Genomic DNA, 27477 nt, shown 5'->3' with positions numbered 1-27477 from the left:
AGCTATGCCCGACAGGTGGGTCAGCCCTGACTTTAGTGCCATGGAGCAGGTTAAGAATGTCATTGCTGCTGGTTTGGCATTACAGCCTATGGATTTTATTTATTTTATATTCCATTATATTTTAAGCATTTTTATCCCACCCTCCATCCAAACGAGGCCCTCAGAGTGGCTTGCGGGTCACTGCAAACAAGACACAAAAGGGAAACTTGACTAGGGAGGGAAAATAGGCAAAGTCAAGTACGAGTTCTTTGTTACAAGTTTGTCTGAAGAGCGGTTCTTCTAATTACCAACTTTCTGGAAGGGTGGAAAAGATCAAGAAGAGAAGTGAAAAGCTGCTAGCACCTCAACTATTAAAGTCTGATGCAGTGCCTGACTACTCTTCAAGTAACCTCTCTCTCTCTCTCTCTCTCTCTCTCTCTCTCTCTCTCTCACACACACACACACACACACCTGCTTAGGACCCTCACAACATTTCTGGCCGTGGGCCAAAAATCTGGATTCGTCCTTTTTAGAGGCTTTGACAAAATTTGTGATGGGTGGACCGATAAAGGAGACATGTGGCCATGTGGCCTAGTCCTCCAACCCTACATCCATGGGTCTATTGGCAAGTGTGTGTGTGTGTGTGTGTGTGTGTGTGTGGTTGAGATTGAACGAGTTTCTTGCGCAAGAGTTAACTTGCTCTTTGTGGTTTCAAAGATGTTCTGAACGGGAAGTTGGGGTTTAGAGGCAAAGCTGAACTCACTTCCTGTTGGGCTCTGGGTGAGAACAGAAGCGTAGCAATTCTCGTGCCCCCACACTTCACTTTGGGCCCTGGGCCTCAGCAGTTTCCCCCTGCACCTAGATCACACGTTTCGTTGCAGCAGCGCTGGCCAAGGGGTGCCTCTCCGCACAGAACCTGGAAAAAATATTGGAGCGCATCGGCCTCTGGATAGCCTAGAGCCATTTTGTCACACAGAGCTGATGGCACGGGGAGCAGCCATGGGTTTAAGGAAGCAGAAGGTCTCCACGGCGTCGGAGGGCCTTTGAACAGCTTCTGCAGAGAGAGGACAGGGGGCCCAATGAGCCCCCAGTGGCCTTGGGGGCAGAAGGAGACGAGAGCCACTGAAGGCTGAGCGCTCACACGCCTCGACACACATGTCGCTCGCCATGAAAGCCCGGCAGAAGGTGAAGCGGAAGGGACAGGCCAAGGATCGGGTCTTTGGGTGTGACCTAATAGAGCATCTGCAGTTATCTGGCCGGGATGGTAAGTGATTTGTCTTTTCGGAGACCCGAAATGCCTGGTAGCCTCCAGCATCCATTGCCCCCAGTAGGAAATTGTTTGAGAAAAGGGATCCTGCGCCTCAAGGATAGCTCAGAACACCTTATTCGGCTTCAACAGTGGTCTTGGGCTGGGCGTCTAGAGGGGTCCCGCCATCTCCTTCCTGGCCGGCTCCAAGCTCCACAAAGGCATCAAGAACTGTAACAAAGTGCTTTGTAAAACCTTTTTGTAAGTTATTGAAATTGCAAATGGGTGACATTGACTGTGACATTGACAGCCCCAAAACAAAACAAAAACTTGATTGTTTATTATTTGAAACATTTTCAAAACCCTTCATCCAATAGATTCCAGGACAATGTACGAAGGCATATTATTATAATATAATATATTATATATTGTAAATTTATTTTTTCCCCAAAGGAGTACAGGGTGACGATATATTGTTATTATATTATATTATATTATATTATATTATATTATATTATATTATATTATACAAGCATCTGAGAGGCTACAACTGTTAATAACAGAAGCCATTAAACCTGGGGGAAAGCATAACTCAGAGATACAGCATCTGTTTTGCACGCCGAAGGACTCTGGTTCAATTCCCGGCATTTCCAGGCAGGATTGGGTGTGTCTTCCTTCTGAAACCCTGGAGAGACGCTGCCAGTCAGTGTAGACAATACTGAAGTGGATGAACTGGGAGCTTGGCTCACTATGTACCTAACCAATTTAAAACACCTGGTCAAATTAAAAACGACTTAATCTGGCACCAAAAAGACTGCAATGTCAGGACCTCCTTGGGGAGGGTATTCCAAACTTGGGGGTGGGGTACCATGGATTTGTTGGAACCCACACAGGAGACTCTGCCATGGGTATCTGTCTCCTGGTCCATCAGCAACACACACAACCCCCCCCCCCACAGGCAGTACCAAGTGGGGGGGAGGAGTACCACCCAGCATGATTTTGTGCCCAGTTTTCTTTTTTTTTTAATATCTAGAATATTTATGTCCTGGCAGGAGTGCCAGCTTGGCCTCGTGACTGTGGGTGCCCAGGGCTGTGGGTGCCATGCAGCGTGCATGGCCCTGGCACTGAAAGTTGTGGGTGTCCGGCGCCTTCAAGGGGAATTTTGTGGGTGCTTGGCCACCCAGGGCCTCAGGGAGTTGGCAGCTATGTGCCCTGGCCTTTTAATTCAACCCCTCTTCCTCAGAAAAGAAATCACAGATCAGCTTCTAAAATGTTACTATAATAAAACATCAGAATTTTTTTTTTAAGGATCAGCATAAATGTAAAACAAAATAGTATAAAGCAAATGGTGTCTGAAGCATTTTCAGATTGTAAGAATGAATGGCCATACTAATCTCAACATCCTTGTTCACTAAAAGCAGATACAAATGGTGTTGTTTTAACCTGGTGCCTAAAGATAGAAGGTTTAACATCTTCCTACCTAGAATGTCTTCCCTAGAATGGCCTGGTGAGCCAAATGGGGTGGACTGGTGGGCCAAGAGTGGCTCATGGTGTAGAAATTGCCCACTTCTGTCTCAGTGCAGAGATGGACAGTCCTTTAGGTATCCTGGTCCCAAGGTGTGAAGGACTTTTAAAGCTCAGAGCCAGAATTTTGAATTGATCCCAGAAGCGGACCCAGAAGCAGACCCGAGCAGCTGGCCTGGCACTAGCAGACCCCCCCAACGATCCCTATTTTCCAGGGACAGTCTCAGATTTACAGAAGCTGTCCCCATTTCTGATGTGATCCCAGAACGTTCCCACTTTTCCTAAGGATGTCCCTATTTTCATTGGAGAAATGTTGGAGGGTATGGTAGGACGTCCCTATTTTCATTGGAGAGTATGGAGTTATGTGAATCCCGACTCAAGAAGATACAACCTTTAGAAGACATGTGAAGGCACCCTGTATAGAGTTTTTTTTTAAATTAACATTTTATTATGTTTTTATTTATGTTGGAAGCTGCCCAGAGTGCAACCAAGTCAGATGGGTGAGATATACCATATTTTTTCATGTATATTTTGGGTTGTAGCTGGCATACCAGCCTAACCTGGGCAATGTAGGGATATAGGAAACAGTCTTGGGGTTTATCCACACCTACCTTTCCTCCACTCTTTTCTTTTCTATATATAACTTTATTTATTTTGTTTCTCAAATTAACTTTTTACACTCACATATCCAACATACATCATAAAATCAAGATTCCATAGAATCTCCTGGGCTTCCCTCCTCCCCTTTGTGGGTCCTATTGTTAGTCATTTCCTCCTGCATCTTTTATGATAATCCAAATCTTTTACATCTCCATTATATCCAAAATTCGCCATGAAACTACAAGTGCCATTCTAATCCTCTAACAATTTTAACTGTTTACTATGATTCTTCAGATAAATTATAAATTCCCCCATTCCTTATTAAAATTCTGGTCTTCTTGATTTCTGATTCTTCTGGTTATTTTTGCCGTTTTGGCATAATCCAGCAATTTAATCTGCCATTCTTCTCTGGTCGGGACTTCTTTCCATCTCTGGGCCAATAACATCCGCGCAGCCGTGGTTGCGTACATAAATAATCTTTTCTGCTCCATTGGGATTTCGGCACCTAGAATTCCTAAAAGAAAGGCTTCGGGGTTTTTTAAAGAATAAATTATTTTAAACATTAAAATGTTCTTCCACTCTTTTTCATGCATGATTCACGCTTAAAGTTTCTAGGGCCAAGCATTTTCTATTTTGCCCCGGAGCTTTCCCTACGCAAACTTGCTCTTTAAAGCTCAATCAGAGGAAATGGCAAGCCATAGAAAACCCAGATGAATGTTTGCTGCGATTGAGAGCTAAAGAGTGGGTTTTCACAGGGAAAGTTTGGCGGAGGGGGGTGGAGCTGGGAACGCTCAGACAGGGAGCTTTTAAACACAGGCCTGTGCCTGGAAAGTGCAGAGCAAAAGTTAAGTGTGGATAAGCCCTTATACTAACTGATTCAGAGCATAAGAACCTGTTGGAACAGGCCAATGGCCCATCTAGTCTCAGCATTTGGAGCTAGTAGCCATCAATGGCCGTTCTCCATATGTTTTTTCTAATCCTCTCTTAAATCCACCTGAATTGATGGTCATCACTTCCTCCTGTGGGAGCAAGTGTGAAGAAGTACCATATTTTTCAGTGTATAACACGACCCCTCTTTTTTGGGACTCCAAATAAATAAATCCCCTGTATGCACTATCCGTGTATAAACAACCCCCAATTTAAACTTGGAAATGTTTGTTCTTATTAGTCTTAAACTTGAAATGTAGTCTTATACACGGAAAAATATGGTACTTTCTTTTCTCTGATTCTTCCAACATTCTGCTTCATTGGATGTCCACAGGCCCTAGTGTCATGAGGAAATCTTTTCTGTATCCACTTTCTCCATGCCAGGTGTCATTTTATAAAACGTTGTCTTGTCGCCTCTCGCTTGTCTTTTCTCTAAGTGCTTGGTCCATCTAGCTCGGTGTTGCTTGCATGGATTGGCAGCAGCTTTCCAGGCAGAGGACATTCCCAGCCCTATTTGGAGGTGTCAGGGATTGAACCTGGGGCCTTCTGCGTGCAAAACAGATGCGCTACCCACTGAGCTATGGCAAAAGGGCTCCGTACCAAAGAGACAATCTGCACCTCCAGTGTGTAAAATGGATAAAGGGGTATAGACACCTGTTCCTTCAGACGGAGGGCAATCACATCTATAACAGGGCAGGCATCATTCACCTCGCAGGTAAAAAAACCACCCTCAGCAGCACTGGGATCTCTATTGCATCACCTGGGATGAGGTTTTAGAAGCAAGAAGCAGCAAAGAAGCAAGCCCCCAGTGGAAAACTCCACTTGAGTTTCCCTCTCTCTCTCTCTCTCTCTCTCTCTCTCTCTCTCTCATGCCTCTGAGACCTGTGAGCTGTCAGATCAGGGGCTGGTAGGGTATGAGACACACAGGAAGTGAGCTGTGGGGAGCAAGCGGTGTTCTGGTGTTCTTGTTTGAATTTGCAAGGGGAGAGGAAGGGAAGGGAGGTGGCTCGTGCAACTTCCTTGTTTTGCTGGTCCAATTTTGGCGATTGCATCAATTAGGTGCTTGAGCAAGCGAGAAAAGATACAACAAGCAACAGTGGCAGAGCATGCCGGAGGCTGCTTACTTAATACTATTAGTAGTACAGTGGTACCTTGGGTTAAATACTTAATTCGTTCCAAAGGTCTGTACTTAACCTGAAACTGTTCTTAACCTGAAGCACCACTTTAGCTAATGGGGCCTCCTGCTGCCACCGTGCCGCCCGATTTCTGTTCTCATCCTGAAGCAAAGTTCTTAACCTGAAGCACTGTTTTTGGGTTATCGGAGTCTGTAACCTGAAGCGTATGTAACCTGAAGCGTATGTAACCCGAGGTACCACTGTACTATCATTATCATTATTTGCTTATTTATTGCATTTCTATTCCACCTTTTCCCCAAAGAGCTCATACAGTGATGGCCGCCAACTTTGATGGTTTAAAAGAGGATCAGGAAGATTAATGGAGGAGAGGGTTATCGGGGGCTATTAGCCACACTGGCTCTGCTCTGCCTCCACAGCTGGAGGCAGCAATGCTTCTGAAGGCCAGTTGCTGGAAACCACAGGAGGGGAAAAGGCTCTTGTGCTTGGGTCCTGCTTGCAGATTTCTCTCAGGCATCCTGCTGGCCACTGTGGGAACAGGATGCTGGCCTAGATGGGGCCCCTTTGGCCTGATCCAGTAGGCTCTTCTTATATCCTTATGGCTTTTATATTGTCCTTCCCCTCCTCATTTCATCCCCACGACAACCCTGTGAGGTAGGTCAAGCTGAGAGGCAGTGATTGGCCCAAGGTCACCCAGTGAGCTTCAAAGCTGAGTGGGCATTTCCACCCCGGTCTCTCCCAGGTCCTAGTCTAACCCTCTGCCCTAAATGCCTGCATACATTTCCAGGTCCTAGGTGGAAGAAAACTTGGAAACGGTTAAGGCAAACAAAAAGTCTTTAGTTGAAACCGTAAACTATAGAAAAACTAGACAGCAAGTGCCTCAAAAGGACGGGTGAAGGCAAAGGTTATCTGTTGAACACACATACAAAAATGCTGTAACCTTTCCAAAGAGAAAAGTTAGGCAATCCTTGCCTAATATTTATGTACCCATTTAATATGCAAGATCCCTAAGCATAAAACACAGTAAGATAATTAGAACAAGAACAAGAAAAATGCATATGCAACGTTTGAAACAAAAAAAATACAAAGATATACACAAGTAAAAATGGAGAAGCTATCAGTAAAACATTCAGTTAAATATCAGTAAGTCATCAGCTGCGTGCTCAGCCAGGTCAAATGGTCCCCTAAACCACCAAAGTCCTGGAGTTACTTCTCTACAGGGAGCTTCAGTCCCCAATGCAGAAAGTATGAGTGTGTTTTTCAGCCCAAGAAAAATTTGTAGGGAACTTTTAGCCCTTGTATGGAAAGTCCCAGGGGGCTCGTGTTTGTGGTGGGCAGGGCTGGAGGCATTAGTGGGCGCTGAAGAGCAGCTGTTATGGCTCCTGCGCCTGCATCCCTGACCCATCCTCTGAGGAGGAGGTGATGGGAGAGACACCGATGCAGAACATGTCCCTGTTTTCATCTGAGGAGTGTTGTGGGGTGTGGGATTCTGAGTCAGACCACTGGTCCATGCAACTCAGTACTGCCTACGCTGACTGGCAGCGGCTCTCCAGAGTTTCAGGCAGGGAGCCTTTTCCCAGCCTTGCTTGGACGTGCCAGAGATTGAACCTGGCACAGGCTGCACTTAAAGCAGGTGTTCAACCGCTGAGCTGTGGCCCTTCCCTTTGTGTGTCTTCCCATTGCCTATTAGTATTAGTATTGTTATTATCTTCATTAACATACCGCCCTCCCTCTCAGCAGAGCCCAAGGCAGTGAGCAGCATAATAACCGGTGTACAACAATTGTACACCATAATTTTACTGCCTCCGGGCATGCCCAAATTCACATGAGGCCTTTCCATCATTTTATCTCCATAACAAGTAAAGCCTCACTTGCTAAGTCTCTGCACTGCTGTTAAAGGCAGAGGAGCAGGGCACATTAAAACAGGTGGCAACCACAGCTGAATACAGCTCATCTCTCCCACCCAGCACCCAACATTTTTATCTCCTCTGCAAAGCAAAGCATGTTTGCACAAAAGCTTTTGGGGAGCAGCTCTTGTCCGTGCAGGAGAAGCAGACCCCTGCTCTTGTTCTCCCAGGCTCCTGCAGGCCCTCTCTAGCAGAAGGACGGGATAGGGTTTACACCGGGGGTGGTGTGCTCTTGAGCAAGCTCCCTTTATGTCATGACATGCTCTAATCCAGTCCTCTGGGCGATGCATGTGGGACACTGTCAGGGTTTATACAACCGCTCCGCTTTTCGGGAAAACGTTCAAGGAAGAGCGATAGGAGGTGTGTAATGAGCACAATTAGATGGTATCTGTTAATGACAGGGCTGCTTTTGGCACACCTGGGCTGCTGCTTCGCAATCGGGGGACGATCAGCAGGAGCAGATCTTCCAAAGACAAGGTGTCACTTTTGTAGGCACGCATACCTGAGATGGACCTTGCAGGTTACATTAAAGGGGTGGAGCTGCCAGGATGGAGCTGGTAGATTCCTAGGAAGCTCAAACCCTGCAGCAATCTCACAGATGAAAATAAGGGCCTGCTTGAAACCTCTATACCTTCTGTGGCATTACCAGAGTCTCTAAAACTGAAATTTTGGAATGCAGCAACTTCCCTATGAGGAAAGGTTGCAGCGTTTGGGGGCTTTTGAATTTTGGAGAAAGGGTGAGTAAGAGGTGACTTGTTAGAAGTTTATAAAATTCTGCACAGCATGAGGAAAGCTTTCCTCCCTCTCTCATAACACTGGAACTTGTGGACATCCAAGGAAGCGGAATGCTGGAAGATTCAGGACAGATAAAAGGAAGTCTTTCACACAGGGCTTAAACTGTGGAATTTGTTCCCGAAAGATGTAGCGATGGCCACGTATGACTTTAAAAGAGGATTGGACAAATTTGTGGAGGAGAAAACTGCTGATTGCTACTAGACATGATGGCGATATTCTGCTTCCACAATTGAAAGTGGTAATGCTTCGGAAAAGCAGTAGCTGGAAATGGCAGGAGAGGAGAGTGTGCTTGGGCTCTGGTCCTGCTAGTGGCATCTGGCTGGCCACTGTGAAAACAGGATGCTGGACTAGATGGACCCTGGGTCTGATCCTGCAGGCTCTTCTTATGTTATTTTGTTCCTCCTGACTGCTGTATCCATTGACTCTGTAATAGCTTTGTCATTCATTGATCTAATAGCCAGTAGAGTAAGTGTTGTTTTCGTTAAAGATGCATTGGGATGGCTCTTTTGGTTATTGGTGCATGTTATCAACGGTCCAAAAAGTACCATGCACACAGATTTAGAGGCAGATGCCCTCTAGCTGCATGAAATTAGGGATGAGTTGAATAGTTCATCCATACATCCTTTTGTGCCGTGTTTCTATCTAGACACAGGTCCAGGCTTTTCCAGAGTTTCTTGTGAGGAAAGTGCTTTGAAAGTGGTAGCTCTGTGAGGGGAATAGAGGCCTTCTAACCACTGTCAGAGCCTTTAACAAACTACAGCTCCCAGGATTCTTTGGGGGGGGAAGCCATGACATGTTTATAATGGTGTCAGAGTGCTTTCAATGTATGGTATGGCTTTGGCCCAGGTGGAAAGGAGGAGGGTAAGTGAGACAGGCAGTTTAAAGTAGCGTTGTAGTGCTTTAAATGAGTGGTGCGAACATGGCCTGTGTTTATTCATGAATGAAGCAGGGCACTTCTAAGCACATGTTGCTGGGGAGAAATAGTGGGGAAGGCCCTATCTGCAGTGGAGCATAGCCTCTGGACATCCCTGAGGGATAAACAGCAGAGAACATTGTTGTGGTATCTTAAAGACATATCAAGGTATTCTTCCAAGAGCTTTCCTGAGATAAAGTCCATTGCAACAGATCCATGAAGTAATAATCTTCACTTGCAAGTACAGTTGACTCGCAACTTACACAAGGGTTGTGTTCTGGGGACAGTGTGCGAAGCAACCCTTTTAAAAACCGTAAAAAAGACTCTCTGACCACCTCTGCACTCTCTCCAAAGGCTGCTACAGATTCTCTCTGCACCTCTGAACGCAGAGGTAGAAGGAGTGGAGTAAAAAGTGGGGAAGGGCTGCGGCCTTTACATCTAGAATATGTCATTTCTTGGAAGCGCATTCTTAAAAACTGCTATACCGTAACTTAGCTGAGAGCTTCAGTTCTCCTTCTGTGTGCATTTTGCTTCCTGTCTGTGCTTCGGAAATGAAATCACCCAGCGACTCCACCCAGACATCTACCCTTGATGAGAGAGAGAGTGTGTGTGTGTGTCTCCACACTTGCCCATTGCACATCAGATCTATTTTATTTCCCTGTTAAGTGTAGAACTTGACATTAGAGGCCCAGCGGACAATGTTAACTGGGTTCCAAGCATCTCCAAGCCTGCCCATCTCTGACACTAGAATGGACTTCTGATTCATTTGATATCCCCATAAAAAAGCAAACACAAGCAAGTTTTCAGTTTTTCAGTTGGTTTGTATACTGGTACCTTCCCTACTTCATGAAGGAGCTATTTCAGATACACATAGGCCACTTCCTCCAGCTGCTCAACGGAGCTATGTTGTTTAAAACCATATGATATAAAATCAGCGTGATAACAAAATCATGAAACAAAACTGCAAACAATCATGTTTTAAAACAGGCCTGAATCTACTAAATCAGGGGTCAGCAACCCGCGGCTCTGGAGCCGCATGTGGCTCTTTTACACCTTTGCCGCGGCTCCGGGGCGGATACTAGCAAGGGGAGGAGGTGCATTGTGTGCCCCGACACTCCCCACTGTTTTAAATGTCACAATGGTTTTGCGGCTCCCAGTTTTTTTTTCTTCGGTCCAAGTGGCTCTTTTTGTCTTAAAGGTTGCAGACCCCTGTACTAAATCAACCTGCCTGCAAATCCCCCTGCCGCAAAAATAAAGAAGTCCCAACAGAAAACGGTAAAAGGCAGGCTTCTCACCTCACACATAGTTCACCTCTTTCCTATTTATATCCTCACAGAAAACTGTGAGGTAGGTTAGGCTGAGAGACTGTGAATAAGTTAAAGGCCACCCAGTGAGCTTCATGGCCAAATGGGGATTTGAACCTTGGTCTCCCAGGTCCTAGTCTGACTCTCTAACCACTGCGCCACACTGGCTATATTGCCCTTTCTGTCAGGGATTTGGAGACTTTTAAAAACTGTTCAATCTTATTTTCGGTCGTAAACCTAAATCAACTGGTGAATATTTAGACAGGGGGTGTGGGTTTTGTTGTCGCTACTTATCCCTGCAATGGACTTCACCCAAAGAATTCTGGGAACTGTAGTTGCCCCTCAGAGACTTACAATTCCCAGTGTCGTTAACAGCGCCCAGAATTCTTTGGGGGGAAAGTCATGTGTTTTGGATGTGCTTCAAATGTATGGTGTAGAGCTGCCCTGTGGCTGTCCAGAATGGAGGTCCCATTGGTGGTGGGCCCCAGGAGGCCCCACGGTCAGCACTGCTGGGTGGTGATGATGCCAACCCTCCCGGGACCACAGCAGGCTCCCTTTCAGGGTGATTTTGGCCATCTGTCAAGAGGCACCACCATTCCCCAGGCTGACTCTCAACCCTTTCCCAGTTCCTCAGGTTCTGAAGAGCTGCACGGAGTTTGTGGAGCAGCACGGAATCGTGGACGGGATCTACCGGCTGTCAGGAGTCTCCTCAAACATCCAGAAGCTGAGGTAAAAGCCAGCTGGCATTATTCATGTGTGGAACCCATTGTGGGAAGATGTGGTACTGGAGTCGCCAGCTTAGATGGCTTTCAAAAAAGGATTTTTTGGAAATTTATGAAGGAAGAGGAGCAGGGGGTATCAACTGATGGCTGTAAGCTATGATCCATAAATGGAACCTCCCTGCCCAAAAGCAGCCTACCTGGAATAACAGTTTAAGAATCCCTGACACATGGCCATCCAACCTCCAACAATGGATAATCTACCACCTTCTGAGGGAGTCTAATCCATTGTCTTACAGCTCTTGCCATCAGAAAGCTCTTCCTAATATTTAGCCGGGATCGCCTTTCTGGTCATTTGAATCCATTGGTTTGGGTCCTACCCTCTGGAGCAGCAGAAAGCAAGCTTGCTCCATCTCCCATGTGACAGCCCTTCAGATAGTCCAGATCTTCCGGTGTTACTATATATTCCATTGCCTTTTTCCTTCCTCCCCTTTCCTGACCCTTTGCAGGTTGGAATTTGACAACGACCGGGGCTCCCCTGACCTCAACAAAGACTTGTACCTCCAGGACATCCACTGCGTGAGCTCACTCTGCAAAGCCTACTTCAGGGAGCTGCCCAACCCGCTCCTCACCTATCAGCTCTATGATAAGTTTGCTGTGAGTATGGCTGACCCAGGGCATATTTCGCACTAAGGGCCTCCACTCTAGGGCAGGCCAAAGGCTGCATTCTCTTCTGCGGAACCTTCCAAGAGCCATATGCCAAGGGCAGGTGTGGGCAGGGCAACAGATTTAAATTTCAGCTTTGAACAGTAGGCTAGGAACCGGCAAGCCACTCCAGTATCCCTGCCAAGAAAACTCCATGGACAAAGACAACAGGCATATAAAAGTTATGACGCTGGAAGATGAGCCCCTCAGGTCGGAAGGCGTATGAGATGGTTGGATGGTGTTCTTGAAGCTACCAGCATGAGTTTGATCAAACTGCGGGAGGCAGTGGAGGACAGAAGTGCCTGGCGTGCTCTGGTCCATGGGGTCACGAAGAGTCGGACACGACTAAACGACTAAACAACAAAAAAAGTTTCTACACCCACCCAACTCTGCCTCAAACAAGAGTCATGGAATTTGAAATATACTCGGAGTCGAGTGTGGATTTCATGCTCTTTATTCAGCTCATAGTAGTGAGGAATGAAAGTTCCCCCAAAATATCTGCTTTATATACATTATTTACACAATGGGTCGCACTTGATTGGCTAATTCTGGGATTCTCCTGTAGGCCAATCAGGTTGCGGATTCACTTCCACCTGGAGCTGGATTGGGTGGCTCCTGTGGACCAATCATACTGCTGCATTGTTCTACGACCAATCAGACAGCTGCATTCTGGACCCTATTGTTCTAGGACCAATCAGACTGCTGCATTCTGAATCCTATTGTTCTAGGACCAATCAGACTGCTGCTTTTTGGATCCTATTCAACTCAGTACATAACAGAATTACAGTGTTGGAAGGGACTCCAGGAGTCATCTAGTCCTACCCACCTCCCTGTAAGTCGTTATCAGAGGTCAAGGACAGATTCCAGCCAGGCAGAAGGAGACAAAGCAGGGCCAGTGAGGGATGTGGCTTGAGAGAGGAGGTGTGGCCTGGGGAGATTCCCGAGGGCCAGACAGAGAGTCCTGAAGGGCCGCATTTAGCCCCCAGGGTGTGAGGTTCCCTGTTCCCTGCCCTAATACATATAAAGTGTTGCTTTGTTGTGCTCACCAATACAGCAGTTTCCAAGGTTCATGTGCTTTCAATGTGCACTGGATGTATGGTGTGGATCTGCCCTTATTGTGTATAGATTTGCATGCTACTCATTGAATCATCAAATTGTAGAGTTGGAAGGGACCCAAAGGCTCATCTAGTCCAACCTCCTGCAATGCAATGGCAACTGTGGCTCAGGTCTGGCAGATGACTGTACCCGATATCCAAAACTATTTGCTTTCAACGTTTGGTATTGCATGGCAGGGTGGGAGGCATGCTGTGGAATTGAGCAAACAAAATGGTGAGCTGAGTACCTCTCTCCCACTTCACCCAGGATGCTGTGGCCATCCAAATGGAGGAGGGTCGGCTGGAAAAGATCAAGGATGTGCTGAAGGAACTCCCAGCGCCCCACTACAGGTACCTGCAAGGGCCAAAAAGCCCTTTTTCTGGCTCAATCCTCATAGCGTCTTTTGATCTCGCACATGTGTGAGAGCTCGGGACATAAAAAGGAGTGTCCTGATTTTTGTCCCCCTGTAGATTGCTGAATGCTAGTATGGCTGGTAAGGAGATTTCACAGTCCACTTCCTATTCATGGATGCTGGTGGTTGTGATTTCTCATTCAGTTGACCCTCACTCTGTCCCCCCCCCCCAATCTTTGTTTTGGCTTTGCATCCACCACAAGGACCTTGGAGTTCCTGATGAAGCATCTAGTTCACATGGCCTCTTTCAGCTCTGAGACCAACATGCACGTACGGAACCTGGCAATCGTCTGGGCTCCCAACCTGCTCAGGTGAGACATAGCAGCTTTTATCGTACAAGTTCAGTTCTTGGTGAACCATCATTGACAGCAACTATGTTTAAGGCCTGGCGAAGGGGAATTGGACTGAAACAAAGGCAAATTTGGAAAACTAGATTTCTGAACAAGGAGGAAGAAGACTGGCCTGACAATCAGGAGATTCTTGCTCAACGAACGAGTGTCAGCAAGACCCACCACACCCACGCCCAACCTGTGCACCTCTGCCTCATTAGGCTTCACCCCCTCTCCCTCTCTTCTCAGGTCCAAGGACATTGAGTCGTGTGGCTTCAACGGCACAGCAGCCTTCATGGAGGTCCGCGTCCAGTCCATTGTGGTGGAGTTTATCCTCACCCACGTGGATCAGATTTTCAATAATGTCCCTCTCTGTGGTAGGTCTTTATGTGTGACAGACAGATACCATAGAATTATAGGAATGTAGAGTTGGAACTTCTTGTAGTGCCCTCCATTGCAATACCCCTCCATACACATTCAGTACATGGGCCTAGAGGGGAGGTGGGGGGGCACTTCAGCAGCCCTAATGAACTTCCCAAAGAGCTTTCAGAATCTGAGGACCTCCCGAGAGAGGTTGTGGTGACAGCATATGGTTTGTTTGTTTGTTTGTTTGTTTGTTTAATTTATTTATTGCATTTATACCCCAACTTTCTTCCCAAGGAGCTCAAGGTGTTGTACAAAGTTCTCCTCTCCCTCATTTAATTCCCACAACAACCCTGTGAGGAAGGTTAGGCTGAGAGTCAGTGACTGGTCCACAGTCACCCAGTGAGCTTCATGGCTGAGTGGGGAGATTTAAACTCTGATCTCCCAAGTAGAATGGTACCTTGAAAGTTGAACAGAATCTGTTCTGGAAGTCCGATCGACTTCCAAAACATTCGGAAACCAAGGCACGGCTTCTGATTGGCTGCAGGAAGCTCCTGCACCCAATCGGAAGCAGCATCAGACATTTGGGTTCCAAAGAATGCTCGTAAACCGGAACAACTCACTTCCGAGTTTGCGGCGTTTGGGAGCCAAAATGTTCGACTTGCTTGACGTTCGGGATCCAAGGTACAACTGTACTAGTCCAATACTCTTTAACCACTGTACCACACTGTCTCTCCTGCACTAAACTAGCTCTCTGGCTTCATTCCTGCGCTCACTTAATTTCCTGATGATGCTGTTTTTCCTCCACTGCTCTATAGCCGGTAGCCGTGAATCTCTCAGGAAGTCCCTTCTCCTTGCGAGCTCACCGGTGACCATTGGCGACGACAAATACTCCTTTTCCTGCAATATCCCAGCTGCGCTGAACCAGGGGGATGGCCCACCGCAGATGCGACCCTACCACACCATCATTGAGCTCACCGACAACAAGTACACGCCTCCCTTCCCTCTCTTTCCCCTTCCCATGTTCACTTCTGTATTTGCCTGCTGAGAATTTCCAGATTCTAGTTACAAAGGATGGCATCGGATGCCCATTTTGCAAAGCGACTACAACCAAGGGGCATGAAGCCCATTTTGCTGGCCAGGCTGCAGAGAAAATGGCACATTCCTACCTATGTGGTGGGGTTGCCCCCAGACTGTGCAGCGTTGGTCACAGATATTCCAGACCCCTTCATCCCCCAGTAAACTGCACAATTGCCCCCGGCCCTGATTATTTTATCTGGTGTTGTTTTTCTTGTATGAATGAGAATAGTAAATCCGTGCACAGAGATTTGTTGATGCTTATTTTAGCTGCAGCTAGACAGGAAACCACTTTCCCTCTTCCCTCACTTCTGAGGACTTAGAGAGTCCTAAGGATCCCATTGGAAGTGGCTCCAGACACATGATGACCGTCCTGCATGCAAAATTTATAACCTCCATTCCAATTCTTCACAGAAGAAAAGGATCCCTTAAGGCAAAGAAATGGAAGTCCATTTTCAACCTCGGCCGATCCAGCCATGATGCCAAACGCAAGTTGAACAAGTCCGAGGACAAAGGTAAAAGGCTTAACGCTAAAGCTCACTGTAACTGTTCAAGCGGACTAAGAGTTAAGTGTGCCACATATATGGCCTGGAAGTGGGTCTTTCTGTCACTATCTCGTTGATTATTTTTCCCAACAAAAACGCCAAGTGCTGCATTATAGTGCAGATCACTCATCCCCAGTGCCCCCTGCCCTATAAAATGGTTGTTCAGAATAGAAGGAATATAATAACACAATAAAATTCAAAACAGTAACAATTAATTGCACATTTAATTCAAAATGCAATTAAAACTATTTCGTTTAATTAATTCAACGAAATGGATGAACTCGATACAGTGATAGCAGCTTTTCAGAGTCTAATAGCCGTTTACACCTCTAGTGCCCCCCTGCCACCCCTTTGCCTCCAGGGGGCAGAACCACCCACTTTGGTTGTAGATTCCACCAGAGCTTTATTAAAGAGCTTTATTCAATATATGGGACCATGATATATGAGACAACTTTTTCTCTAGAGGATTAATTATCTGGATGTTGACTGCTAGAATCTCTGTTAACACAACAATGGAAAACACTAAAAGATTTAAGCTTAGCACTATGGTACAGTATAAAAAACATCTCCTGAACATTTATTTGCAATGTGGTGGGACTTTATATCTTATGTTTCATTTGCCAACATGCAAGACTCTTCACCGACATCAAAAATATAAATTTGGATTGATGGGAAAGATCAGAAACCAGGAAGATCAAGTATTCTTAAAAGATTGGAATAACTTTGTAATATATTTAAAAGACCACTGTAAACAGTTGAAATCATTGACAGGGATACAATGACAATTCTATGAAAGATAAATACCCACTTTTTGTATGCATCCCTCCTGCGGTTCTTTTGGTTTGTTATGTTGATGTTGCTTCTTTTATTTTGTTGCCTGTAAAAGGAAAAAATATACTGTATACTATTAAAATTCAACTGAAAAAAGGGTTTTTTTGAGGCCCAGATTTGGTTGGCTCAATCCTGCCTTTCTGTTCTAGATGACAAAATGGGAAAGATGCGTCTGCGGCCGGCCAAAAGCATGGATTCCCTCAGCTCCATGCCATGTGCCAGCGATGGTAGGTGCAGAAATCTCTGGGGTTGTTTACATTCGCTGCTGAGGGGCTGGCTGGCTTTTGCCCCACTTCTATTCCTCCTGAAGCATAGAGATGGAGGAGACAGAAGGATGTGGGTGTTTCACCAAATCCTGGAAGGACTTTAATCCTAATAATTTGGATTGCTGGTATTCAAGGGTTTGGCAGATTGCTCTTCTTGAAAAGGTATCTCCTTAAACTAAAAGTATCTAAAGGGCAGAACTCAATTTTTTTGGACATATGACGTGATTTCTTATACAGATATTGAGGCATATTCAAACGTCCAGCTCATTTAATACTATATAAAACCTTTATTCTCCATAATGATGGAATTCACAGGTGGATAATACTTTTATTTTCATATATCCTTACTATTTGTAAAGGAAATCTTTTTATGAGTTAATACTTAATTATCTGTTTGGAGCTGTGCCGTATCTTTGTACTTTTGTCCTTCCAGGCTGTGACCCTTTACAATTTAAGTTTCAGATCCTTTGCTTTTTTTCTTTATGCTATGTTTGCACTTTTTTTGGTTGACCAATAAATAATAATAATTTTAAAAAACCCAGCAGCATACCTATTCACAGTAATCTCATAGCAAATTCATCACAGTATTAAGGCAACCTTGGAAAAGGTTTGGGGCCCAGCCATGAGGCCCTGTCTTTTGGGTCCCTCTTTGATTCAGCTCTCTTCCTTTGTGTGCAGATGACATTCAACTGGGGAGGAAAATCTCCCAGAAGCAGCTCACTCTGTGCCGTGAGAGTTTTGATGGCCCGGCTTCTCTCGATAACAGTTTCCTGCTGTCGGAGTCCGACGAGTATACGGAGAGGCCCAAGGCCGAAGAAGCACAAGGCGAGTCGGAGGGCGAAGCCACTGCCAAGTCGGAGCCCACCACCCCGAAAGCCAGCAGGTCCAGCCTCGTTGGGGTGGCCCCTCAAGGGCGATCCCCCAAAACTGGGCGGAACCGCGCAGAGAAGTGCGCCGGCGTCCACATCTCTGGGCCTTTCTCTGTCACGGTCCCGTTCCACATCACTTCCAACCTCAGTTTGTCCTGGCTAACCCGGGGGCTCGAGTGCCCTGCCCTGAGCCACTGTGCCCTGGAGAAGGACCCTTCTGAGACCTCTGAGGCCAAAGAGGACGAGCCTTCTAAGCAGAAAGAAACTGAGAAGCTGGTACCTGACCTCACAAACAAGGAAGACGCTGGAGGTAAGTATCTCCCCACCATTTCTTCCACCTACAAGCTGCCTTGGTGGTATAGACCGGGGTGTGGAACCATTTTTGGCTCCATGGGCCAGATCCTTATCAGAATTGGCTCCTGAGCCAAATTTGACAGAGTTCTCCCTGCCCCCCCCAACCTTCATTTTACCAGGCAGGGGTCTATGCAAGCCCCCTACTTGAATCAGGAAAAAGTATGCATGGAATCCTACAGGATTGAAGCTATGCCCATCAGCTGAAGATCAGCTGTCATGAGTGGTGTCAGCTGATAGGCAGGTGAATTGTGGTTTGAGCCAAGATGGGCCTGCAGGCTAGAGGTTCTCTACTCCTGGTGGCACTTGGGCCTTGCTGCCAGATTCCCCAGTTTGTGCCCACTGACACATTACACAGCTGCACGAAGAACCATCTTCTCCTGCATGAAACCTGCCCATTCCTTAACGTCACCCTTTTGAGGCTCTGCCCCAGATGCCCCCCTTTTCAGAAGTTAAACAGATGACAGCAGGTGAGAGGGACTTTTCAGTGGTGGCACCCTTCTTGACCAGGGAACTGGCCCTACTTACAGTTGTTAGGTATTCCCAAAATAATACAGATGAACACCTGAAATGTGACATATTTAATCAACTAGAGGAATCTTAGCTGATTACCTATATGAATCTTCATTGATTCATCAAATAAATCTGCAAAAATGGGTATATAATAAATAGAATGGATTGTATTCAACTAAGCTCTACACATAATAAAATTAATGGGCAAATGTTAACCATGTCCATTAATTGCTACTTCGAGTATGGCTAACACGGGATGCAACCCAATAGTTCTAACTTACTAACTTATTTTTAAGTGATCCAGACTAGGGTCAGAACAAGTATCCCCCCCCCCTTTTCTCTCATAGGGGAGGTAGGTGTTGTTTTTTCTTCTTCCTAAGATTGTGCTCACCATCTGCAGTTTTCCTAAATACTTGTATTACAAAGAACTTGGGGCTCACCAAGGAGCTAGTCCCTGTCACAAAGAACTGACTTGCTCTTTGCTTCTTCTTCTTCTTTTGCTTCCCCTTATTGAAACAGATGCAAAGGCAGGAGGCCTGTCTGATTCGGAAGAGAACCAGATGTCTTTGGAGGTCCAGGACTCCTTCTCTTTCCTGGACAGCCAAGATGCCTGGCTGGGTGAAAGCATGGATGGAGACCAGCCCCGGAAGAGCACCAGCATAGCGCCTGATTTTTCAGGCAGTGGTGTGGACAGTTCCCCACTCACGGAGGACGACATGAGCAGTGGGTTCATGAATGAGATGATAGGAGGCGGGATGCAGGTGAGGTCCATGACTATGTCACCCAAAATCTTTACCTAGTTAAAAAGGCAGGTGCTCTTCCACCCCATCCTTGAGTCTCTGTCCTAGCAGGAGCTGCACATCAGCTCCTACCTGACCATTTTGGCAGCTCCAAGGTGGGAAGGGAGGGAAGGGAGGAGTCCTTTGGAGCTAGACAACTCCTACAATCTCTATAAGCAGATACAGACAACAATGCATAGAGCTCTGTGGGGGTGGGGATCCATTAATATAAAATTATGCTGCAGAAATAAAGTGCAGGATGGGGGTTGACCCTTTTATACATATTAAGTGTGTTTTTGGCATATAATCTTGCATATAACGGATGGGGCTATTTTTAAAAGATGTAAGTGAGTGCTCAATACCATAGGTGATCCAAAGTGAGCAAAGTCCAGGACAGATAAAACAAAGGACTTCTTCAGGCAGTGCATAAACTATGGAACTCCCTCCCACAGGAGGCAGTGATGGCCACCAACTTGGATGGCTTGGAAAGAGGATTGGACAAAATTCATGGCTATGCTTAACCTCCAGGGTCAGAGGCAGCAAAGCTTCCGAATCCCAGTTGCTGGAGGCCACAGGAGGGGAGAGGGTGCTTATGCCTGGGTCTTGCTCAGGGGCTTCACAGTGAGACATCTAGTTGGCCACTGTGAGAACAGGGTGATGGGCTAAGTGGACCATTATTAGCATGATTCAGCAGGGCTCTTCTTAAACGGGTTGGAACCGCCAAACATTCATTCATTCATTATTTATTTATTTCATAAAATTTATATATTGATAGTAGGGAAAAAAATCTCAAAGCAGTTTACAAACAAGATAAAACAATTAAATTACAACTAAAAATTTACAACTGTAATTTAAAACATACAGAAAATTAAAGCCACTGTAAACTAAAACACATTAAAACTCATACAAATTCCACCCATAAATCCCCTTAAAACCCAGTACAGTAGTTGGATTTGGGCACATGGTGTGTTTTAAGTAAGTTTTTATTTTACTTTTTAATTGTATTGGTTTGGGGTTTTGCTGCCCTGGGCTTTTTTGGGGAGGGCGGGCAGGAGAGAAATGTAATGAATAAAGAAACAGGCAGTTTCTTATGCTCCCATCAGCCCCAGGCAATACAGGCCTGGGGCTGATGGGAGTTGTAGTTCAAAGTGCATTGCTGTCTGGTGCCTAAACATATGGAGAAAGGGAGGTTGTTCTGTGTGTTTGCTATATTCATTATTTTTAAAAGGGTAACTGAGAAAAAGAAAGAAAGAAAGACGTGTGTGTTTGAACCAAAGAGGAGCCTTATTTAAAACTCTTTTCTTTCTCTACCTCCAGCTGGAGATGTTTTCAGCTGTTTCACCACTAGATTACTTGTCCATTGAGGAGTGTATGAATGAGCACTCAGAAGAGGAAGATGACCAATATTATCTGGCTGTGGGATGTTCAGATGGCGATGAGGTTTCTAAGGAGGTTGACAGTGAAGAGGTCTACTTGAGTGCTTTTGATGACCTCAGCCCCTTAGCTGGCAAATTGCAGCATTTCCAGCAGCCAGATGAAGACCAGGCTCTTGATGACACCTGTCTTCCGAGGAGCACGTTGGACGATCAGCCCTTCAGTCTGGCCGGACAGCCCTCACCTGAAGACCCAGACAGCTCCCATCTCTTTGAAGTTGGCAGGGAGCCTCTCCTGGATGGCCCTCCAGTTCACGACTTCAGGTTAGACAATTCCCAGCTGGATCCAGCTTCCGCCAATCCATCTGAAGAAGAGTTGCAGGCCTTCCTGGATTCTGGTAGTGATTTCAATCAGTTGGAAACACTCATGAAGGCTGAAGCTGAGACCACCCAGGTAGATCCTGACTTGGCAGCGTTGCAGATGGAAGGTGTAAACGCCAGAGGTGAAGATGACCTGCTTCTAGGAACAGGGTGCTTGATGCATGCCAAATGCCCCGATGGAATTCCAGAAAACCCTGTGCAAAGATCTTCATTTCAAGAGCATCAGAACCATGCAGCCCAACCAAGCCTTGAAAATGAGCAGGAATGGCACAATGCATTAGGCATTGAGCAGGTTGCAGGATCTCCTTGCATCCCCAGCATAGAGGCTGATGGATCTACCTTGGAGGTAGATGGATTGTATGACTGGCACCCAGACTATGAGTTCCCATTTCAAGAGGCAGAGCAGCCACAGAGGGGAGAGACTGCTCTTCATCCTCAGGCAGCAGAAGTTCTTTCACCCCTGGATGGCTCCACTTTGCACAGCGCTCCACTTTCCTCTTTGCTGGACAATTGCTCTGAAAATGCTTCTTCTGAGACATCTCCAATGCTTGCGCCGAGTCTTGAGCCAGATGCTCCACCTGAGAGAGCCCCTCCTGGTGGCTCCTCGCCTGACAATTCCAATGGGTCTGAAGCCTCGTCACTCAGGGCCCCTTCTCTGCAGGGCTGCCCAGAAAGTCCTCCACAGACACCACCACATTCAATGCCAGCGAAAGCCTCCGATGCCCTCAAGCATGACCTCTCTGATGGAAGCGTCTCCATGAGGTTGACCTCGCATGCCATCAGAGTGCAGCAGGCGAAATCTTTCCCGGTCGTGCCTCCGAAACCCCAGTTTGCCAAGATCCCTCCGGCCTTAATGCCAATATCTCCAACCAAGGAAGCCTCCCTCACGTGGTGCAGCCCACCTGTCCCAGAAAAGAACTGTAGAAACGGGATAAAAGAGGGGCCCAGCGAAGGCTCTCTGCGCAGGCCCCTTCGTCCAGCCAGCCTGGACGTACATTGCAGCACCCCAGATAGCACTGAAAATGTAAAAACTCCCCTGGCTTCTTCCAAGCTGCCCACCTCTCCAGGTCTTGGCGATTCAGGGGCCCTCCGGAAGCAGCGGAATTCCATGCCTGTGAGTTTAGAGAAATATGACAGAGATTACGAGAGCAGAGGAGCAGACGCGGTCCCAAAGCTACCCCACTCCCCACTGGACAAATGCAGCCTTTGGCCCAAGAGCAGTGATGAGCTCCCTAATACAAAGTGCTCTCTGCTAGAAAGTTTGGATAAACACAGCAGCAGCACTACCATCGCCAGGGGTGAAGAAGGGAAGGGTGAGCCCTCCCAAAAGCAACTTCCAGCGCCTCTATTGCTTGGTGAGGCTGGTGGGGCTGTCGCCCAGAAGCAGAGATGGGCCAGCTGGCGCAACGGGAACAGCATGTCGTTCGACGAGGCCGTCGCTCTTGCCAAGGAGAGACACGTGGTCCAGGCCCCGATGAGGAGGATGCAGACCTACTGTTTTGGCGATGTGGAGGGGCTGTATGGCCCTCCCAGAACAGAGAAGCCACCCCCAAACCCCAAGCCCGCCCTGAAGCCTCTGGGGCAGCGGCCCCTGAGACCCCTGTCCTGCGCAGGCACAGCTGCAGATGCCTTTGTCGCGGGGAAGCCGCTTCTTGCTCCAGCGTTGCCTGACATCATCCCAGAAGGCCAACTCTCTCCAAGCCTGGAAGCTCTGTCCCTTCCTCAGGATCTTCCGCCAAGGAGAAAACTGAGCTTGACAAAGGCAGGGCGACGTGCGTCCAACTCGGAAGAGGTGCTTTTAGCAGCACAGCAGGAGCGGAGGTGATTCGCTTTGGCAGCTGGTTCCCAAATCTGGCCTTCAACTGTGCTGCCTGGTGCTGCTGGGACCTTGGACTTCTGCACTGATGTGGCACCTCCCCACCCAATCAGGACACAAAGGACTGAAGAAGAGTCTTGCTGGAACAAACCAACCTTAGCTAAGAATCATCTGCTTCAAGCAGAGATCAGCCAGAAGTCCACAAGCAGGGCCTGAGAAAGCAAGAGCGGCAGGAGCCGCACCCACGGGTGATACAACCAAGGGCATGTCACGTGGCTGCTGCAAATTGGGGTAGCTGCTCAGATTTGAGTCCTGTGCGGTAGGTAGGGTGGTAGATAGCGATGTAGGATAAATGCTATTGTGAGTGAGTAGGCTTAAATCGATGCAACGGAAATAACTAAGAGAAAGAAAAAAAATATTGTAAGTTTACCATTCTGAAATATGCGTATCTTCTGTGCAGGCAGGCATCCCCTTAACTATTAACACATATTGGATGGTTGCATATAAAGCTCCCCTTTAATCAGCTTCTCGCAAAGAATTCTGGGAAGCGTAGTTTGTTACGGGTGCTGAAAGTTGTTAGGAGGCCTCTATTCCCCTCACAGCAGTACAATTCCCAGAGTACCCTATGAGGAGGGAATGCCAGTAAAAGCACTGTAAGAACTCTAGCCTTGGGTGGGAATAGGGGATTCTCCTAACAGCACCCTTTACGACTACAGCCATGTTCTGTTGAAAACTGTATCATGGTGCTTTAAATGTATGGTGTGAATGAGGCCGAAGTAGAACTGTTATATAGCCTACATCCCACTCGGCTTTTACCCTGAAGGCCTGAACGTACTTATAGATGCAAGAGACAAATTTCTGTTTAGCTCTCTCTTTAAACATGGAAGGATACTGAGCGAGATCACTGCCTTGAAGGTTGAGGCTGTCATAATATTTTGCATACTTATTTGGAAGGAAGTCCCGCTCAGCAATGCGAGACTTACTTCTAAGTATAAACATGCATAGGATTTTGCACGTAGACATGCATGTATGTACCTAGAGGCTCTCAAACGTCTCAGAAGCAATGAGTGACAGTTACCAGAAAAAACAGTGTTTCTCCACTATGAATTGGAAAATAAATGTCCATGCTGTTTGGTTGGTAGTAATGAATATTTGCACGTGGCTACCATGATGCTGCACTCAAGAATTTGCAGAACGTAATATGGGGACACAAGATCGCCTACATGGGCTTTGTGGATGACAGAATATCCTGGATCCTGGTACTTGGGGTGGCTTGTTAGTCCAGCCTTTGCCAACCTGGGGCCCTCCAGATGTTTTGGACTACAGCTCCCATCAGCCCCAGCCAGCACTTGGACACATGGCTGGGGCTGATAGGAACTGTAGTCCAGAAATATTCGGAGAGCTCCAGATTGGCAATACCTGTGTTAGTCCCTCTTTCCAGTAGAGAGCCCAAAGGAATACTGTTACATGAACTTTATTCACTGGCCCAAAATCAGTAACGTTTTATCTAAAAAGTCCAGATGTCTTGCCTCATGATTCTCTTTTACACAGGAAAAAAAGCAACAGTCTTTAACTCAATGCATTTTTATATTCAGATGTCAAGTGCAGGCTATACTCGGTTTGTGTGTATTAAATTCAGAAAGCAGAGCATTTGAAAAACACATATTGTGTCTGTGAAACTGTTTATTGACCCCGCTTAGGAATGGCTTAAGCGGCCTATTGGGTGACTAAAGTGTAAAAAAGATAGCAGGAAATGTATGTGGCTAGCCAAATAGTACCAAGATTAGCATGCCAGGAGAGAAAAACCTGTCGTGATTTGTATATGGAGAGTGGAAAAGGGGGCAGATTGGTCACTGGTGTGAGAATGATGGGGGTTTTACAAGGACTGAGTTGTTCCCATTTTCAAATGCTGTAAAGTGTGGGGGGGGTTGTCTACAACTAACTGGTGACACTTCCTCATAGCAGGTTAGTGTAGACTTAGGTCATATCCACACCATACATTTAAAGCACAATTAACACACATGGCTTTCCCCCCGGAAACTCCTGGGGATTGTAGTTTACCCCTCATAGAGCTACAATTCTCAGCACTCTTAACAAACTACACTTCCCAGGATTCTTTGGGAGAAGCCATATGCTTTAAATGTGCATTAAGTGTATGGTATGGGTGTGACCTTGGTGCTGCCCATGCAGGTTTAGTGGTAGAGTCCAAAAGATTTCCGTCATTAAAACGCCATCCCAGATGTGTTAGGCAACGCTTTTCTTTGTGGCTTCTTCAGCTATTCTTCAGTAGCCATTGATATTTTTTGACACTTATGAAATTGTTAAAAATAGCCGCATGAACGCCAATGAAAAAAGCTTGCAATAAATCTTCAGGATCTTGTGATGGCCCAAGCCATACCTCAACATTTGAGACAATTTGATCTAGTGGAATCTCTACTACTAGATCTACTGTGGACATTTGGAACAAAATAATAATAATAAATCCTTCCAGTAGCACCTTATAGACAAACTAAGTTTGTTACTGGTATGAGTTTTCGTGGGCATGCACACTTCTTCAGATACACTGAAACAGAAGTCACTAGGCCCTTATATATAGTGAGAGGGTGGGGAGGGGTATTACTCAGAAGGGTGGTGGGAATGGGTGATAATTGTGGTTAACCTGTTGAGGACTGTTAACGACTGCAATTGGTCTTACAGGAAAAAGCAAGGGGTGAGATGGCTAAAAATAGCTGTATCATGTATAATGAGATAAGAATCCAATGTCTCTGTTCAGACCAGGTCTCTCCATGGTTTTAAGTTTGGTAATAAGTTGCAATTCAGCAACTTCTCTTTCCAGTCTATTTCTGAGTAATACCCCTCCCCACCCTCTCACTAGATATAAGGATCTGGTGGCTTCTGTTTCAGTGTATCTGAAGAAGTGTGCATGCACATGGAAGCTCATACCAATAACAAACTTAGTTGGTCTCTAAGGTGCTACTAGAAGGATTTTTTTTAAATTTTGTATCGACTATGGCAGACCAACATGGCTACCTACCTGTGGAGGTTTGGGTTAGCCTAATGCATTTTTGATGCCGAAGAATTGATGCTTTTGAATTATGGTGCTGGAGGAGACTCTTGAGAGTCCCATGGACTGCAAGAAGATCAAACGTATCCATTATTAAGGAAATCAGCCCTGAGTGCTCACTGGAAGGACAGATCGTGAAGCTGAGGCTCCAAGACTTTGGCCACCTCATGAGAAGACTCCCTGGAAAAGACCCTGATGTTGGGAAAGATGGAGGGCACAAGGAGAAGGGGATGACAGAGGACGAGATGATTGGACAGTGTTCTCGAAGCTAGCAGCATGAGTTTGACCAAACTGCAGGAGGCAGTGGAAGACAGGAGTGCCTGGCATGCTCTGGTCCATGGGGTCACGAAGAGTTGGACACGACTAAACAACAACAATGCATTTTTAAATTTGCTGTGCTAGCATTTTTAACAGGTGTCTTGATATTTCTTACCTGCTTCTGGAGCACAACTCTGGCATGAGGCTGGCCTCAAGTGAGGGTGTTGCATTTGGGCTTTTAAATCTGCCCAGTCATGCAGTTTAGTGAGTGGACTCAAGTCAAGTTGCCACAAGTCACCCTCCCTATGCCTAAACTTTTGTAGAGCTGGTGCAGTGTAGCAGCTAAGACCTGAGCTACAAAGCAGGAAATTCTTGGTTCAGATCTTGCTTCTGCCATTTACTCGTTAGTTGTAGGTGAGCCATTCTGCCTCAGCCCTCTCATCTACAACAGTGTGAGGCAGGTAATGATATTGGTCTACTCTGCAGGGTGCTTGTGAGGGTTACATTTTGCATCATCTCATGCTGCTTGGTGGAAGGTGAGGCAGAGTACCATCTGCTATCACTAGGGAGAAGCATTAACATCACATCCTGACCCCAGTGGTTCTCTTTGTCACCAACAGAAGAGCAGCAACTTTGGGCTCTATTTTTGTAATGCTTTCATCTGTCATGAGCCACTTTGAAGGAAAGACTGGGTATAAACCTTTAAAACAAATAAAATAAGATTTGTAAAGTGCTTTGAACATTCACAAGTGCTACACACTTGTCAATACAAGTGTCTTGAAGGAAGTACTGGGGTGGAGGGCAATCACACGATAAAAGTCCAAACCGGAATAATGCTTGTAATTCTAGCTGTACCGTTTCCTATTCCAACCTAATGCCATTTTCAGAGAAAAAAATTAACCTGACCCAAAAAGAAAAGGTTTTTTTTTGTTTTTTTTGCAAGCTGCCAACAACCAATATGACCTATATGGAGCTGTTTCCTTCAAAACGAAACACAGCAAATGCCATCATAATGTGCACTGGTTATGTGAACATAAGGAGATCATAAGACACTGGAGTCCTTTACCAATAAAAAGGGATTTAAAGGTAAAGGTAAAGGGACCCCTGACCATTAGGTCCAGTCGTGACCGACTCTGGGGTTGCGGCGCTCATCTCGCTTTATTGGCAGAGGGAGCCGGCGTACAGCTTCCGGGTCATGTGGCCAGCATGACTAAGCCGCTTCTGGTGAACCAGAGCAGTGCACAAAAACGCCGTTTACCTTCCCGCTGGAGCGGTACCTATTTATCTACTTGCACTTTGACGTGCTTTCAAACTGCTAGGTTGGCACGAGCAGGGACCAAGCAACGGGAGCTCACTCCGTTGCGGGGATTTGAACTGCCGACCTTCTGATTGGCAAGTCCTAG

General features: G+C 46.4%; 1 protein-coding gene across 2 annotated transcripts; it reads left to right on the top strand.

Moving 5' to 3' along the window:
* The first annotated feature begins 428 nt into the window (after positions 1-428).
* Positions 429-23772, top strand: ARHGAP30 (Rho GTPase activating protein 30). 2 transcript variants are annotated; one of them, XM_053369036.1, is made up of 12 exons: positions 429-1243; positions 10955-11057; positions 11557-11704; positions 13115-13197; positions 13463-13570; positions 13838-13965; positions 14770-14938; positions 15446-15543; positions 16554-16631; positions 17349-17849; positions 18923-19164; positions 20500-23772. In XM_053369036.1, the coding sequence occupies exons 1-12, from the start codon at positions 1135-1137 to the stop codon at positions 22759-22761; spliced, it is 4029 nt and encodes a 1342-aa protein (XP_053225011.1). In that variant the 5' UTR covers positions 429-1134; the 3' UTR covers positions 22762-23772. The 2 variants fall into 2 exon arrangements, with proteins under 2 accessions (XP_053225011.1, XP_053225010.1); XM_053369035.1 differs by having other exon boundaries at positions 15443-15543.
* The last annotated feature ends 3705 nt before the right edge of the window (positions 23773-27477 follow it).

The sequence above is a fragment of the Podarcis raffonei genome, chromosome 16, assembly GCF_027172205.1.
Source record: "Podarcis raffonei isolate rPodRaf1 chromosome 16, rPodRaf1.pri, whole genome shotgun sequence".
Lineage (NCBI taxonomy): Eukaryota > Metazoa > Chordata > Lepidosauria > Squamata > Lacertidae > Podarcis > Podarcis raffonei.
The sequence above is the reverse complement of the archived record's forward strand: the minus strand, read 5'-3'. Positions and strand labels throughout refer to the sequence as shown.